General features: G+C 40.6%; 2 protein-coding genes across 6 annotated transcripts in view; both read left to right on the top strand.

Moving 5' to 3' along the window:
- The window catches only part of LOC127618731 (agrin-like), a 318,903-nt gene extending 317,579 nt beyond the window's left edge, over positions 1-1,324 (top strand). For all 4 annotated transcript variants that reach the window (XM_052091344.1, XM_052091343.1, XM_052091346.1 and 1 more), the window contains one exon: positions 136-1,324. In XM_052091344.1, coding sequence (XP_051947304.1) covers positions 136-293 — 158 coding nt within the window. In that variant the 3' untranslated portion in view covers positions 294-1,324. The remainder of the gene's footprint in view (positions 1-135) is intronic.
- An 11,667-nt stretch (positions 1,325-12,991) lies between these two features.
- LOC127618820 (tyrosine-protein phosphatase non-receptor type 11-like) overlaps positions 12,992-18,316 on the top strand; it is a 60,350-nt gene continuing 55,025 nt past the window's right edge. For both annotated transcript variants that reach the window (XR_007967511.1, XM_052091455.1), the window contains exon 1: positions 12,992-13,135. Coding sequence is in view for 1 of the 2 variants with exons in the window: in XM_052091455.1 (XP_051947415.1) it covers positions 13,122-13,135 (14 nt within the window). In the remaining variant the exon portion in view is untranslated. The remainder of the gene's footprint in view (positions 13,136-18,316) is intronic.

The raw sequence follows: 18,316 nt of genomic DNA, 5'->3' as shown, positions 1-18,316 counted from the left end.
TGAAACTTTGACTTATATCCACTTCACACCCTTAAAACATCCACAACACATAGAAGTGAAATTCAAGTACTGTACAACAAATCATATATACTTCATCTGATCCTTTTCCATTCCTCTCTCTCCCTCACATTTAAGGCGGTCTGGAGGAGCTGTCTGTTGCTCGTCGGTTGCCTAAGGCTTACAGCACAGGCTTTGCTGGATGTGTGAAAGACGTGATAGTCAACGGGGTGGAACTGCATCTGGTGGAGGACGCCTTAAACAGTCCCAAAATATTACACTGTACTGCCAAATAGTCTGGCACCACCTTCCCCCAACACCATGTCTACTGCTGTAATTATTTTTCTATTATTTTTTTTTTTTTTGTATACTTTTATTTGCTTTTTATATTGGAAAAAATTACATTGTTTTAATAATATTATTATTTTTTATTTTATTTTTTCATCTCTGCGGCCACCCATAATCCCATCCTCAGTTGCAGGTGAACATGGTGTCACAAGACATGCAAAAAGTCTTATTATGTCCATGCTGTTTCTATGACAAACAAAAGAAAAACATACTTGCTTATTGCTTGAACAGGGACAGATGAGGTTGGTGCTGTTTGACCTTTCCGTTGATTGCCTTTTCTTGGTGCCATAGATCTCTCACTGTCTGACAGACACCATACATTCCTCTGAGCGCTTGCTGTGGTCCATTATATTTCATAAGGTCTGCTCTATCAACAAATGACAGCAACTGTTTAATAAGCTGAGCAAGTGTGTGTATGATATTCCTCATTCATGATTCCACTAACAGGGGTGAAAGCTCTAGCTGACGTAACAATTAGCCTTCCTCGAAATTCAACATAATTTTCCATGCAAATGATCATAATTGACCTGTGAGATACAATAATAAATAGTAAAGAACAACATGAGACTGTGAATTTTGAATATGCCATATTTTGTTGCAATCGTCCATCTCATGTGTTGTGCATATCTCAAGAGCAATTACATATATAAATATACTGTATGACCACTTGTTGCATGCATCTTTTTAAGTGTTGAGTTGATTTTGCCTTGATTTTATTTGATCTTCATCATTCCATTCAGGGCAGAAATGTAGCTTACGTGGAGGACTGCATTGCAATGTAAATGACTTTTGTTTCTACTGTTTTGACATTTGATCATTCAAGTTGGCAGTAATAATGATATATATATATTTGCTATTTGTCAATCTGGATTTCTTTTGTGTGTGTGTGTGTGTGTGTGTGTGTGTGTGTGTGTGTGTGTGTGTGTGTGTGTGTGTGTGTGTGTGTGTGTGTGTGTGTGTGTGTGCGTGTGAGAGAGAAAATATGTGCAAGGAAAAATGGTTGTTCCAACAACTCAACATTGGGAGGCGCTGTGACAAAGGAATATATTAGAGACTCAATAGATTCAAAAGCATTGAAATTCCTGGCATGTTCAATCATCAGACAAAAAATTATGTATTCACAGCATTTTGTCCCCCTATCCTATATCAAATGAAAATGTTGCTTTAAAATGCTGCCAGCACTTGCTATAAAAAAGTGATGATGTATGTAGACCCTTTGCATATTATGACTTTGGCCCCCAAAACATTCGTCATTTCACAACAGTAACCAGTAAAAATAGTAATGCATGAGTTTGTCACGTCAAAAGGTTTTTGTAACCTATTCCAAAACAGATGCAATGCTATGGTTTCTACTGCTGTCTCAATGTAATACATACCTATTAGTTTGATATCAGATGCTTTGCAATATTCTGAAACAAATGTATGTCTGTTAAGGTAAAGTATCATTGTTTCTTTTTTCTTTTTTTCTTTTTTCTTAATTTCTTTTCTTTTTTACCCTGGGACCTGCAAGATCTTTATCATGTACAGCCCTGTGATGATCACATGTAAATTTAGTCATATGTTACTGAGGTCTTGTTTTAGTATTGTGCACTGGAACAAAGTCTGACTGTGTCTATACACTCAAAGCATATCCTGATATGGCTCCAAGGAAGGGTGGAGTTGGGGAATAATTTATCATTAAGCATTCACAGGATGTTTAGTGTACTAGACTAAGAGCAGGAGCCCTCCATTACTGCATGAGTTACAGTATGGATCATCCAACCTTTTAAGTATCTGTGGCAGGGCGGAGAGCGGGACCGGGTCGTGATCATACACACCAAGTCCCTTATCAGGCTAATCAAGCCTCCAAGAGGGATAAAGGCCGACTGCGGCGGCTTGATTAGCCTGATAAGGGACCGGGTGTGTATGATCACGCCCCGGCCCCGCCCTCCACCCTGCCACATTATCATTCCCTCGCCCTCACTTTTCCAGTGGAATCATTTTTTGTCTCTTTTGAAATATTGGAAGTTATTTTTTGACATCATCCAGTAGCTTTGCTCCTACATAGATTACTCCCAAGCAACAAGGCCTATGGCGCGGATTGCCATGGAAATCTGATGTGTGAATGGAAACTGAGAAATGCCTTAAAATCATTCACAATTCTTGACTAAAGCTAATTTTAATTTTGTTCTGTGCTCTCAACCTTAGCCAGTATATCAGTGTCATTCCCATAATGTAAATTAATTCATAAATGTTAATAATTATATTAATAATGCTTAAGAACATTTCCAGAATGCCTCATTAATAGTGGTTCTGGACTCTACAAGAATACTATTTACTGTACAAATACTATTTTCAGTATCTTATTTATGTCTTAAAGAGGATTCCCTGACTGGCATTTGTAAACTACTGTTTTGATTGAACTATTCCTGAAGGGCAGTGCACAGAATGAGAGGCATGATGTTACCATTACTAACTTTAATACTTGTGTCTTGTGTTCCAACCACCATAAAATAAAATGTTAAACAAACTGACCTGACTTTGAAACCTTTCTGTAAACTTTTACTCCTGATTACATCTGTGAATAAATCCCTCCATTTCCCACACTTTCTGATCCATAGCCTCAGTGTTTTGTCTGGAGATATATCCTTTAACACAGTGGCTTTTTCACTGGTTTCACCTCAGGACCCACATTTTACAGAGTACCAATTTTACACAGTACCAATTATATAGTATAAAGCAAAGGTATATAAAGAATCAAATATGGACATACTGTATAGGCCCAGCAATATGCTAAATTGGTAACATAACATCTGTTCAAAATCAATGGCACACTAGTGGATGTGGCTTCATTTTGCTCCTAGAGTCAAGGTTCTATTTACTTTTTATTTATTCACATTGTTGTAATTAATAATGTGAATTTATCATAGTGTTTTCCTGCTGTTTGTGACCCAGTCAGAACAGACCTTTGAGCAATTTTGGGGTTGTGACTTGATCTATCAGTTAATAACAACTTTAAAGTTTCCCCTTTTTCAGAATGACTATTTCTCTATTTGCACTAGCACCTTCCACACAGTGCGGCACACTAGTCTACTAGACACACAAATTCAAGAAAAACTACTCCTCCAAATGATTCTGTAATGGCATTGTGTGTAATGATTGTGTGGATGTGCTTTTTTCATGTGGACGGCACAGATTAGATTCCCCGCTTTTCCCCATCCTGTTTCCACTCTTAATATTTCCTTTAATACTACTCATAATAATAAATAAAAATGTATATAAAGGTTGGTTGTGATTTTGATGCATGTAAAATTAACCATGGTTTTACTATAGTAATATTGTTGTAATCGTGTTTTTTGGTGGAAGACATGCAATTAACCATGGTGTTACTACAGTAATATGGTGTTAATATACTAATGTCTCAGTTACTGTCTTAACCTCCCTGATGGAGGGAACAAGACATTGTGTCGATGTAGTGACACTAGTGGTCTCTCTTGAGAGCCTCGGTTACCTCTTATCTTTGAGAAAAGGCCAATGAGAATTGATGAACAGAATTTGCATGCCCCTCCCCCGGACATACGGGTATAGAAGGAGGGTAGCGTGCGTCTTGAGGAGCTCAAAGGTCCCGGCCATTTTAGCGGCTAGTAAAGTGTTGTGGCAAGAGGGACACAAGTTCTTGTTCCCTACATCAGGGACCGGAGGTTATGACAGTAACTGAGACATTCCCTTCTGTCACTTACTCAACATTGTGTCAATGTAGTGACACTAGTGGTCCCTATCTAAAAACGGCACAAAACCGAACCGTGTTACGTGGACTGCTGATGCAGGTGCAAGCAAGCTGCTGCATGCAAAAATAGCAGGTGCATCAGACTGCACGTAACCTTCCTCAATGCCCCAATAGACGTATATAGTTCCCTACTTCCCTGAGGGGGGGAAGCAATGTAAATAGTATGGGAGCAGGCCGCGCCTTTTCTCTCTCTGTTTTCTCTCCATAGAGTGATAGATGCGACTGGGGCCATCTAATGCTATAGGACGCATCGGGGAAGGCATTCTTTTCTCTTTGACTGTAGTGGCTCAAACTGGGCTCTCCGAAGTCCTGAGAGGACCACGGAGAGATCCTATAAGGGGAACAGGCATGGCCTAGGAGGGTTCAGACTCCAGGCACCTCTAAGTAAACTGATGATCAAGTCGTGCTTCCCTAACGACTTGCCGTCCACTGTCGTTATGGCGGCTACATAAACCTTCGAGGTGGAGGGGGACACCCGCCCCTCCAGGCTCTCTTCCAGGAATGAGAGCACTGACCTGATTGCGCACCTCTGTGGGTCTTCAGTTTGGGAAGAACACCAATTTGCGAATAAGCGCCTCTTTAGGGCATAAAGCTGCCTGGTAGAAGGAGCTCTGGCTTGAGTGATCGTGTCTATGATGGCTGGTGGTAGACTGTTTAGATCTTTCACATCCTGTCCAAGGGCCAGACGTGGAGGTTCCAGAGGTCTGGGCGTGGATGACAGACGGTGCCCTGTCCCTGAGAAAGAAGGTCCTTCCTCAGGGGAATTCGCCAGTGAGGTGCTGTCGTGAGGAGTGTGAGATCCGAGTGGGCCAGTATGGGGCCACGAGAGTGACTTGTTCCTCACTCTCCCTGACCTTGCACAGGACTTGTGGAAGTTGTCTCACTGGGGGAAATGCGTACTTGCGCAACCCCCAGGGCCAGCTGTGTGCCAGCGCGTCTGTGCCGAGGGGGGCTTCCGTTAGAGAGTACCAGAGCGGCAGTGGGTGGATTCTCGGGAGGCAAACAGATCTACCTGTGCTCTGCTGAACCAACCCCAAATCAGTTGGACTGCCTGAGGGTGAAGTCACCACTCTCTGCTGAGCGTTCCTTGCCGTGACATCACATCTGCTGTGGTGTTTAGGTTGCCCGGGACATGAGTGGTGTGCAGCGACCTCAGCCACTGCTGACTGTAATGGAGGAGATGGCAGGTCGAGTAGCGACATGTGATGAGACCGAACGCCGCCTTGGCAATTTATATACGCTACCGTCACTGTGTTGTCTGAGCGAATCAACACGTGCTTGCCGCGGATCAGTAGCAGAAATCTGCGCAGGGCAAGAAATGCAGCCAGCAACTCTAGACAGTTGATATTCCAACCCAGGTACAGCCCTATCCAGGAGCCAGTGGCTGTGTGCCCAGTGCACACGGCACCCCAGCCTGACTGGGAGGTATCTGTAGTAACTACGACACATATGAACACCTACTGCAGGGAGACTCCTGCCCATAAAAACAGAGGTCTTTCCAAGGGCAAATAAGTGACGGCAGGAAGGGGTGAGGGTCACGCGGTATGTGCCGTAGTGCCATGCCCATCTCGGGACTCGAGTATGGAGCCAGTGCTGAAGTGGTCTCATATGTATCAACCCGAGTGGTGCGACTGTCGCCGCGGATGCCATATGCCCCAGGAGCCTCTGAAATCCTTTCAGTGGAACCGCTGTGCCCGGTCTGCACGTACTCAGGCAGTTCAGCACCGACTCCGCGTGCTCACTTGTGAGGCGCACTTTCATTGAGACCGAGTCTAACTCTGAACCGGGTAGAGCTTGCTCTTTTCCCAGTTGACCTGAAGCCCTAAACGGCTGAGGCGCCTGAGCACCAAGCCCCTGTGTGCATAGAGCAACTGACGAGAGTGTGCTAAGATTAGCCAAACGTCGAGGTAGTTGAGTATGCGAATACCCCCTTCCTTAACGGGGCAAGAGCTGCCTCTGTGACTTTCGTGAAGACGCGAGGGGACAGGGACAGATTGATGGGGAGGACCTTGTACTGATAGGCCTGGCCATCAAAAGTGAACTGTAGAAAGGGTCTGTGACGGGGTAATATTGAGACGTGAAAGTATGCATCCTTCAGGTCTACCGCTGCAAACCAATCTTGATGCTGGATGCATGTCAGAATATGTTTCTGTGTCATCATCTTGAATTGGAGTCTGTGTAAGGCCTGGTTCAGAACTCGCAGTTCCAAGGTCCCTTCAGGTCCCTTCTCCATCTCGGCTGAAGGGACAGGCTTTATCACGTCCTTGCGCAGAAGGGTTGCGATCTCTGCAAGCAGGGTGGAGGTGTTTTCACCCTGCACTGAGGTGAAGCGGATACCTGGCGAGCTGAATCGTGTAGCCGAGACGGATGTTCCTGACTAGCCACCACGATGGGTTGGAAAGCGTAAGCCACGCATCTAAGCTCCGAGCGAGGGGTACTAATGGGACGATCAAGTGTGAAGTTCCTTGAGGTGAGGCCTCGCGGCGGGGGGAGCAGACGACGTTGCGAGGTGGATGTGCTGAGGAGAGGCAGAAAGCACATACCTTGCTCCGCGTACCCGGCCTGGGTGGGTAGGTGACTGAGGAGGAGGTTCTGTAGCTATGCCCTCTAGACTCGTCATCACCTGCTGGCCTAGGATGCGAGTGTGGTGCAGTTGGGTACGTGAAGGCAGGAGGTCCGCGTTCATGGGGGCCCAACTGCCAGTGATCTGTGTCAGATCGCCGTGAGAACGCCGGTTGTGGGCACTGGCTAAGTGAACCAGGGAGTGAGGAAACTGCTCTTTTTTTGACAATGTGGGTACCACAGCCCATTGGGGTGCAGCAAAGAAAAATAAGGAAACAAAACATTTTCCAGCCGGCCCTCCACTGGGGGATGAACACCATCTCTGTGGCAGACTTCTCTCTCCCTGGGTTGCCCGTCTTAGGAGCACTTGGGAGCCTTCCGGGTCCGGGAGGTGGTTCATGAGACAGGGGGCGTCCGTCTCCTTAGGGGACCTCTATGCTGGGGCTGAGAGCTGGGCCCGGGCTGGGGCGGAGCTGCCTGAAGTTTCACCGCCACAGGGGGACACCCTCAGCGATGAATGTGTCGAATGGCCTACCTCTGTTTCTTCACTGCCGAGAACTGCTGGGCGAAGTCTTCAACGGTGTCGCCGAATAGGCCTATCTGGGAGATGAGGGCGTTGAGGAAGGGAGCCTTGTCGAAGTCCCAAATCTGGACCAGATTCAGCCACAGGTGGCATTCCTGGAACACGAGGGTGGCCATCACCTGACCGAGTGCGTACGCTGTGACCTTGGTGGACCGGAGGGTTGAGGGGAGGACGGAGGGTTCCAGTCCAGCCCCACACTCACGGCGGCCTGGGCAAGCATAGCGGAAAACTCGCCGTTGGCCTCAGACTGGGCCGACACACCCGAAGGTGCTAGCCCAGTCGAGTACTCAGCGATGGAGTCCGCCAATACGCTCTCCAATGCAGAGGCAAAACTCTCATCCAGCTCGGGGGCTCCAAAAGAGACATCAGACGGTCTCATCTCTGGACCAGACAGGGGCAGACGAGCGTGCTGGGGAACAGGTGGTCCACAGGGGATTTACCCGGCAAACCACGTCCGTTAAATTCCCAAAATCACCTCCAGCCACGCCGCCCTATACTCATGGGTAGAAGGTCCATGGCCGTCAGAAGCAGAGAGGTAACGACGGCATCCAGGAATGACACAAAGACGAAAGGGCATCTTGAAAATGACGCATCTTTAAAAAGACGTCCAACGTCAATGTGCTTACTCTTTTAGAAAAATATATACTCTTTTTAGAGGGCTGTCAAAGCACCCAGGAGAAGAGAAAAAATGCTGAAATGTGCCTTATCTCCAACAGCGTATGTTCTTTAGAGGTGAGTTTTACTCAGCTCGCTGAAATACAACAGCACGGCTCCGAATTAAAATCTGTCTGAACAGATGCACACTTCCCTCATTTTATACCTGTATGTCCGGTTGAGGGGTATGCAAATTCTGTTCGCCAATTCTCATTGGCCTTTTCTCAAAGATAAGAGGTAACCGAGGCTCTCAAGAGAGACCCCTAGTGTCACTACATCTATACAACGTCTAGTGAGTGACAGAAAGGGAACCGTGTTTAATTTTGTGGTTATTATGATTTTACTACAAAATGAAATGGGGATACTATGGTTTCCGTTGTAAAACAGTGGTTAATTTAGGGATAGGTTTAGGGGAGGTGTTGGTGTCTGTTGGAATCAATAATCACTGCAGTGATTCTGTATGTTAGTATTTAATTAGGATTAATTTGCCACTATGTGCACTTAGTGCTAAGAAGACGATTTTCGTTTTAAATGTACACTTAGTGTAAACAGCATCTATCGCTATTTACACCTAGTGCGAATAGCCTCTGCCTTCTTTTTTTTTTCTTGTTTGTTATTATAGTCACAGAAAAAGTCTTAGAATAACACTGGATGAACATTTAAGATGTGATATTTTTAAACCAGCACAAGAATAATGTATTTAATTTTAAAGGTGAGAAAGGAGAGGGAAAATTCAAGTGGATTAGTCTGATGCTGTTATCTTTAGGCAATATAAAATGTCAGATGTTACCAGACATGACAAGCCCAGGGTTGCCTGGAAACGTAAGAGAACAGATCCCATTAAAGAACTGCACCACATGGAAAAAAATGTAGTGGAAAAATCCATTAGATTCCTCTGCATGGCAGTTAGTATGAAATGATCCACGCCTAAATGAGCAGAGGATTCCTTCACACCAGTGCAATAAAGGGTGCTTTTACTTTAAGTAACAAGGCTGCAGCTGTCTGGCAAAGTCAGGGGCTCTGAGGCTCCCATTGTTCTTCCTCATGGGGTTTTTAGTTGGGACCACAGATTCCTCAGGCTGTAAGGTCATGGGGCATCCTGGATGGGGACTGGTGGGTAGCACTTGCTATTCCTTTGGTGAGTGATTTCCTTGAGCTTCACCACACCACCACAGCTCAGAAAACAGCCTAGTAATACAGTTTGATGCTATTTGGTGTATTTTGATTAAAAATAAACTTAACCCTAAAATGCATAGGTGGATTAAAATGATTGTATTTCTATCTATATAAACACACACTGTATGTAACCACCATGTTAAATCTCATGTTCATGTTCATACATATTTAGTAAGATAATGGTAAGCTTTCATTCTGCAGTTGTTTTATCCAAAGTGATTTCCAATATACTTATTACAGTCACAGATCCCTGGAGTAACCTGTGGTTAGGTTCACACACAACTTAGATTATCAATATTATGTGTGTGTGTTTTAAAATATAAATTTCTATATTTCTTGTTTTTGACCCATGCAGGCATACTGTAGGGTGAAAGTTAGCTATGTATTACTGTACTTCCAATTATTGTTACATAATTTGCTTGTATTGTGTGACTGGGACTTGCCAGAAAAACAATTTTGTTATGTCATTATACTTTTATTATTCTTTCATGTAAGCATTCTTCTTCATCTGTGGTTAATTTTATTAAAGCACCATTGAATCACTCTTTCATAGAATGTAGTTTTGGCCTTTCCCAGAATATGTGTGAAATGTACAAAACAATTAACATGCATAAAGTACAGTCCTCAAGGATAAAGTTCTTACCAGCATTGTTTGCATTGGATCTATCTATAGAGTACAGCAGGTCAGACTATTTGTAGAGAGAAAGAAATCCATAGATAAAGCCCTGCATTTCTGAAAATTGCATAACCACATCCCCCTGCAGATTAATCTCCCTCACGGACACTGACGTCATGGCAGCCATGGCATTGCTGCAGTGCCTTGCTGGCAGCAGATTGTGCCCACATCTTCAAATCACCCCAATGCAAATGGAACACATGAAAACAAAAACAGAATCTCTGTGCTGCTGTACAATGTATATTCTTCTATTCAGCAGCATTAGACCTAAAAGAAAAATAACAAGCAAGAAAATGAAATAAAGGTGATAATCACATGGAAGGAGTTGCTCAGTTTAGAGCTGTGACTTGAGAGAGTGAATATGGAGTAACCTATATGGGTAGTTGATAACATGTATATCAACTTTAATAGGAGTTAAGCTTAAAATCTACATGAATGTATAAGGGACAGTGTATATTTTAGGTATAGCTGATCACCATTTTTTTTTAGGTTTTCAATAAATCCATAAATTCTCCCCTGATTTATTTGTTTTCATTATTAAAGGAATATTTTGTGTTCAATACAAGTTAAGCTCAGTTGACAGCATTTGTGGCATAATATTGATAACCACAAGATGTTGACTTGCCCCTCCTTTTCTTAAAATAATTTAAATAAATCTGGGTCACAGTGCGGCACTTACAATGGAAGTGAATGGGGTCAATCTGTAAATGTTAAAATACTCACTGTTTTGAAAATATAGCAAAAAGACATAAACAATATATGTTTTAACCTGATTTTAGTGTGATAAAATCGCTATACAACCTTTTCTTTGTAATGTTATATTCGCTTTTTCAACTTTGTTGCCATGAGGATATATGTCAACAAACCTAAAAAGACTGTGAAAATGTTCATTTAAACAACTTCACAGCACAAATAATACATGAGATTTTAACAGAAGTTTAATTTTAAGTGCTTTAATAAAATTATAAGATTTCCATTTCTGCCTTTAAACCCTACAAAAATTGGCCCCATTTACTTCCATTGAAAGTGTCAGAGTGTATAATATTTTGTTTTTAAAGAAAAGGAGGAACGAGATGAAATAATTATATATGGTAATCAACATCATGCCACAAATTATGTCGATTGAGCATAACTTGCATCAAACCTGGAATATTAATTGAATGTTTGTAAAATACCAGGGCACTAAATGTTTGCCATATTTATGTATGGTGTAATCTAAATACACGAGGCAACAGTGAAAGGAATTTTTAAGGGTAAGAAATAGCTCCTACACATAGCTCCTAATTATTATAATAGGTAACAACTGCCTGCAATCACAGGGGCGGTTCTAGATAATTTTGACTGGGGCTGGTGTGCTTGTAGGGGGGCAGCTGTATTACACCTTAAATGTCCCCTGTACACATATAAAGCATAATTTGCTGTTTTAATATGTGTGAACTGCCATTTTTATAAAGACATCAAAGATTCACCAAATTTGAGTAAAATGTAAAAAAAAAAAAAAAAATTAAATACATAAACATACAGGCTCATGACAAACGTTTCAATTTGTCAATACACACTAACATTCTGGTTTTACCCACTAACATTAAGCCATGTTGCCATGCTTTTCTTTAGAATGAATAATTCAGAAAAATTCTTGGGTAAAATTAAAGACAGGCTACATCAAGATTTTAGCTTAGAATTTAAGCAGTAGGATATAATCAGCATGTACAGGTCTTGTAAATTGTCACCATTACTTTTAAGAATTTTTAAGGAATTTTTGAAATGGTCCAGTGTAGCAAGTGATTATATAAATGCACATATCTATTTCAATTACTGTGATTTTAAAAAAAGTTGCATGCATCATAATTATATGTGACAAATAAGATGACTTTAATGTGTGTGTGTGTGTTTTTTTAATCATTATTATGTCTGTCAGTGGCTGTGTATCCTTCTTGAGCGCGCTTGGTGTGCGCCTCTTATTAGAGAATGCTGTTGCTAATATTAATGCTGTGTTCCATTCAAATCGAATGTGGGATATTCTACTTGATATCTCCAATCTCCAACCATAAATGCTTTCCATTGCCAGATGCTCAAAAGATGATGTTTAAAGAAAACAAAACTGAAATGCTTCCGTTAGCTTAGCAGGTGTTTGACTGTCACCAGAGATGTCTCCTAACAACCAAATTCATAAACAAGTCGCAACGTTTACATTTGTGCTACGGGTGTACGATTATCAAAAGAGAGTATAATTTACCATGTTTTGAACACCTGCTACTCTGCTAACATTTGTTAAACACGCTTTAATATCATGTAATATAGGTATGTTTATCTCTGGGTCACTTTTAAATCCCTTCAGATCTCGGAGTTGTTGCCACCTAAGAAAAGCCAAGCCGATGTTGATTTGGGTTTTATTACAGAGTCGCTTTCCCTTTTTGCTTGTAGACTCTGCTGTTCAGGGGTTTCTTTGATTTTACAACCGGTGATCCAATGATTCATGGTCAGTTTTTCTCGTTCATTGTGACATCAAACTTTCAGCTTCAGCTACTCCCGTACCATTCACACGCTACAGTAACCGGAGCTTATTTTCTCTGTATGGACATGACGTGAACACGCACGGACGAATGACGTATGTATGCAATTTCCGTGAAATCCATTCTGAAAGCTCTAAAATATAAATAATTATTATTATAGGTTATCAGTATTCATTTGGGTAAAGTAAAGACATGGTTTGGAAGAAGATTTTTGTTGCACGCTCTCAATAATAACATTTAGTTATTTTTAACCAAATAAAGTTACATAGTGTAGCTTTAAATATAATGTTTTGGTCTATTTATTATGATGTGGGGTCACTGAACTTTCAGTGGGATGGAAAATGAGACTCACTCTTACCATTCTACCACTCCAATTTAGGGGGCCGCTGAGGGGCCAGGCCTATTGACATGGGGGCACTCCCCTCGGAACCGCCCCTTAATCACCTTTTACACTTAACAATGGTGGTAGAGCCTGCACTTATTAATGCGTGTTTGTAGATTGTGAAGATAAAATCAAACACTCAGCTGGTGGTGACTTTAGTCTTTGAAAGGCGATTCGTGTCATTTTTTTAAACGTATCAAACGGTTACAGCTTTATCATATTTAACTCCTGTTAGAAAGTGGATACAGTTTCGCACCCAGTTGTCAGAGTGTGTCCTCTGTCTCTGAGCGAGAGGCGGAGTGAGTGAGTGAGTGAGTGAGTGAGAGAGAGAGTGAGTCGGGCGCTGTCTGACGCTCCGGCGCTCGCGTTCAGCTCCGCTGCAGTGACTCGGCGAAGGCAGGATCACTTTTTTCCACTAACCCCTTCTGTCCGCTCACACACATCTGACAGCTCCCAGGACGGCCATGACGTCTCGAAGGTAAGTTGAAAGCGACACTGCAAGAGCGGATACTGATGATTCCTGTATGAACGGATCCAGCAACGAAACACAGCTCAATGTGTCGGACACTTTCTCTACTACAGGCGCCTGGTCCATTCTGGCCCATTTGTACCGAACCAATGACTAAATATGTGCTTGCTTAAGTTAAACGATATTGCAAAGTAATGTCTTTAGAAATGTTGTTTGCTATTGTTTATTTGGGTTGTTCCGATTCCATCGCTCTCGCTACCGGATATCGAAAATGAATCAGTACAGCGCCAAGTCATTGTAACAGTTTGTCTTCAATGCAACTCTTTAACTGTTCTTAAATTTGAATTAAATCGTCATTTTTACAGTCATTTTAGGGTTTGTTGACATTACATCGTAATGGCAATGAAGCTGGATCATTGGCTGTAACTTTACACAGGAAAAGTTTCTAAGCGTTTTTATTACACTAAAATCATTTTAACATGTCTTGTGTCTTGTGACACATGAAATAGTGAATATTTTAATGTTTACGGATTGGACCCAACTCACTTCAATTGTTAGTGCCTCACTGTGACCCAAATTGTATTTTATTATTATTTATTTATTTATTTTAAGAAAATGAGGGGCAAGTCAAAATTTATTTTTGTGGTAATTAATATTATGCCACAAATGCTGTTGATTGAGCTTAACTTGTATTACACCCAGAATATTTATTTAAGCACATTTTATCACCTTATTCTCATTATTGTAACCTGGACCTTAATGATAATTCTAAAATGTGTCAATCATGAAAATAATGTCACAATTAAAAAAACTAAAACACAAAGGGCCATAAAATGTGCTTCATTCTCTTTATGCAAAATATAACTTCTTCTTTTTTGTTTCTTTTGATTTGGGAATAAAAGAGGACCAGGAACTTTTCTTGAAAAGTTTTGTGCAAATCACCAGTCAAGCTAACGCAGGAAATATCTCTAAAAACTGTAGCAAATCACAATTTATCTTGATACATTAAGATTAAATGATCTTCCAGTTTGTTTGTGGACATTTTGATTTGTTAGGATTTGTATAATAATCTGAGTCTCATTTGAATAAATATAAATAGAGCTTTAAGTGTGTAAATGCACCTAAACAAAGAGTTGTTATAGCGCACATCAGTTATTCTGAGAGTTTGCACAGGTGGCCTTGAGTAAACAAAATGCAGTAGGGTATCTGATGCTGAGAAACCCTCAGTGCGACTGTAGTCTACAGTATGCCTGAATCATGACACTTACCGTTTAGCCAAAGCATTTGAGAATGCACTGCTGGTTTTGGCTTCTATATTCTTACCAGCTTTCTGTTGTCAAAGCAATAGTCTATATGAGCCTTTGGCAATTACTGTGCCTTAGCGTCATCTGTTATATAAATAGGCCTACAATAGCCATAGACTATTTTTAGTTGCATTAGGTCATACTGATTATTTGTCATTGTCCTTAAATGTATTGGTCAGAAATCTGTTACAGATTTATATAGACTAGGCTACTGAATGTGGTTTTTGCTTTGGAAATTACAATTAAAATCTTTTATCTCCATTTCTGGCAACATAGAATGGCTTCTTCCATGCAGATTGTCTGTATATTTTTTAGTTTTTGCAAATTATTATATATGGAAAATCTTTGTCTTAGTAATGGGATTTTTTTGTGCAAAAGTTTATTGTGTGGAGACAATAAAAATAAATCACAAAGCCCACAGTTTGAGATCAAATAGAGCATGTTATTTGATTAGATATGTACCTTACGTGGACTTAAAAATGTAATGTCATTTCAAATGCTTTGACAACAGAAACCATTACATAACTGTTTTCTAATGTAACTGTTGCCGTTGACCTGCAGGCTGTTCATTTACATGTCTGTCAGACAAAAGCTCATATAACGGTTCTCATTATAATATTAAACAAAGGATTAATCTGCCATATGTGTCACAGTTACTGCACGATTAGCAGATAAAAGTCTGCAAATACTACCCTTTTCTTTTTTTTTTTTAACCAAACATTTTTAAGAGGAAATTGAAAAACATTAAACTTACTTTTTCTTTGTTATTGGTCACAAAATTATTTGCTTAATGGAGGCTATCAAAATTATTATTTTAAATTGTTCTAGAAAGGCCAAAAAGTTGTGGAAAATTCTTTCTTGATCGTTTGATCCCCCTATCCCCACCAATATGTGTGTGTGTGCGTGTGCGTGTTGACAATTTGATATTATTATATTTGACCATTTCTGGATCACAAAGCATATTTTGTTTCTCTCTCGCTCTCTCTGTGTGTGTGTGTGTGTGTGTGTGTGTGTGTGTGTGTGTGTGTGTGTGTGTGTAAAGGAAAGAGGAAAAAGGAAGAGATGTCTCATTGCATGATCATTTCTGTGGGGGTCATGTAAATAGATGGTGTCATGAATTTTTCTGTTGCACGTAAATAGTCGACTCGTCAGTTCTCAAAATTCCCACCATTATGGGATTGACTCATAAAATGTTGATTCTGATAAAATTATTTAATACTTTGTTGACAATGTATCTGTAAAAGTCTGACTCATTAGGTTGCAGCTGTCTTAAAGCTGAAGGGAAAGGACCTGTAGCTTAGTACTGAAATTCAAAGGCAGGAAAACTGCCTCCACCGCGGTGAAATGAGAGAGTCTGTCCAAAATTTCCTGGAATTCTGCTAGTCGTGACCAAACGTTTGCTGAGAACACAGTTTTTTTTTATTACAGTCATCCATTTACAGTCTGTCATCCTAAAGCCATCAACACAATGTTTACTTAACACTGTTGCAGCTTACATTTTTCATTCTGCTATTGATATTTAAAAAACAATTTCAATGAAAAGTGATACTTTTTATATTAACATACTGTATATTAGCATTTGTTAATGATTCATAAATTGATGAGTACTAGGTCCTATAAGCTCACTGGTATAGTAAGCCTAAACTCTCAATACGTATAATGCCTGCCATTATATCAAATATCAGACCATATTCAGAATAATATATATATATATATAATTGGCACACAATGATATGGATGCCTTTCATGTCATAAGTCATATACTGTAGACATTTATCACTTTCATTATTGACCTGGAATCCTCTTTTAGGGCTCAAAGCCCATGCTTGATCCCATTCCAAAGGGCTATTTCTATCGGGAGGGTTGTTATCAGCTGTTAAGAATTTGAATATGGTTGTAGACATTAGATTTTGTTTCATGTGTCCTTGGGCCGTCTGTGCTGGGACAAGTTAAAAAATGGTAACATATTTATCTGTCAATAAGTAGAGAGAGGTGCTGGTTCTAGCCTTGAATATACCATTCGTTATGTGCATGAATTGATTTGACCTTACAATTTTGTGCTTGGGGTCTTTTGTAATGGAGGCTAAAATCAATCAACTCACACTTTCAGATTCACAGCCATAATGTAACATACATCTAAAACTAGGGCATAAATGCAGCATATGCAAGTAGCTCATTTAATTTGTATTACAATGTATGAAATGTAACCTATATCTATAGTGGTTTTATTTTATATCAGCTATGTGGATTCATTTAAGTAAAAGGTGTCGACAAGATATGTATGTATGCATGTGTGTGTATTTGACCCCTGGGTCTTTGATAGACTAATATGCAGGAGCATAATCAGCTCTTCTAAAAATATCAGTAACAGTACCAAAATCCAGTCACAGGGACTCGTCTTCGCCCAATATAGACACGAGAGGGTCTTTGAAGCTGAGGGGGGGACACTAAATATATCACTTTTTGTCACCAGGCCTGTCTCTTTAAATAGCTGGCTGTGGTGAACTTGAGACATAATGTAATTGGGAAGAGGCAGCTCGCTGTGTGCACGTGGGTCTCTGTGTTTCCCCGGTCAAAATACTGCAGCAGCACTTTCCGCCTGATATTTCTCTCTCTCTCTCTCTCTCGTGCCAACCCACACTGTACAACCCGTTTGTGCCCATAGGTTATTATAAGCAAAATAATATCTCTGGTGTTACTCAACTGTATGTGCCAATAAGGTATTTATGTCTATGATTTAATTCACTCTCAACAGTGGAGCCTAAAAGTTTTGTTTTGGAAGTGAAAAATCCTGTTCTTTATTTTTATACGGTAATTGATTAACGATAGCTAATAAACTTTTAAAGACAGACCTTCTGTGACCTCCGAGGTTGTTAACCCTTTGATGCGCAAGCTATGGATACCCCTTCTAATGCACAACATGGGTCTAAAAAGACCCGTATTCATTTCCTATGTTATTTCATGCATGGCTGGACTTTCTTTTCTTTTTTTTTTTCTTTTTTATTTAAGCATTTAATATTCCATGATCTATAAATTCCATGATTTATAAATATTAAAAATTTCTTGTTTTAATTTTTTTTTCTCTATATCAAATTTACTTATCAAGCATGATAAAACAAAAGAATAAAGACAACATTTTGTCAAATTAATCATTTTAGCAGTCATTTAGACAACACATTTAACACTTGAAATGTTTATTTGCCACTTTGTCTCGCATAGCATTCACATATCACAGATAACTGTTAACACTGAAATTGAACTGTGTAACTATTGAATTGTGGTGAATGTGATCAAATAAAAGAAAATACAACAAACAAAATAAAATCACACTGGTACAGCGGCATCTCAAATTGCCATCTTAGTGCTTACATGCCTCACAAATGACAACTACACGTTTGTGCTCCTTGCACACAGGCCTGGTGCACTGGGAACACCAGCTGCTGACTTTTCTGTCTTTGGCAGCTGGGCATATTCTGCATCTCTTCCTCTTCAATTGGCCCTCCTGTCTGATGTCCTCCTGTGGCCGAGTGTTTTGTTTTTCTATCCCACATCTTCCCATTGCCTCTATGATATGGCTTTGAAGGAGAGGCATGCCCTCCAAGCGTCTCTTCATATAAGGCATGACAAGCTCTTTGACGAGCTCCTTGAGGAATAGCCGTCTTGCATTGTTCACACCACCCATGTAATCAGGGTGATGTGCAGTGAAGATGGTGTAGGCACTGAGGGTGGCAACATCCAGTACATTGTACCATAGCACCACGGGCCACCTCCGTGTTCTCCGTTTACATGAGTAGGTGCGAACCATCTGATCCATTGTGTCCACTCCTCCTTTGGTTTTGTTATAGTACTTGATAATTTGTGGTTTCTTCTTGAAAGAAACACTGTT

The sequence above is a fragment of the Xyrauchen texanus genome, chromosome 25 (genome assembly GCF_025860055.1).
Source record: "Xyrauchen texanus isolate HMW12.3.18 chromosome 25, RBS_HiC_50CHRs, whole genome shotgun sequence".
Classification (NCBI taxonomy): Eukaryota; Metazoa; Chordata; class Actinopteri; order Cypriniformes; family Catostomidae; genus Xyrauchen; species Xyrauchen texanus.
Note: the sequence above shows the minus strand (reverse complement) of the source record. Positions and strands in the feature narration are given on the sequence as shown.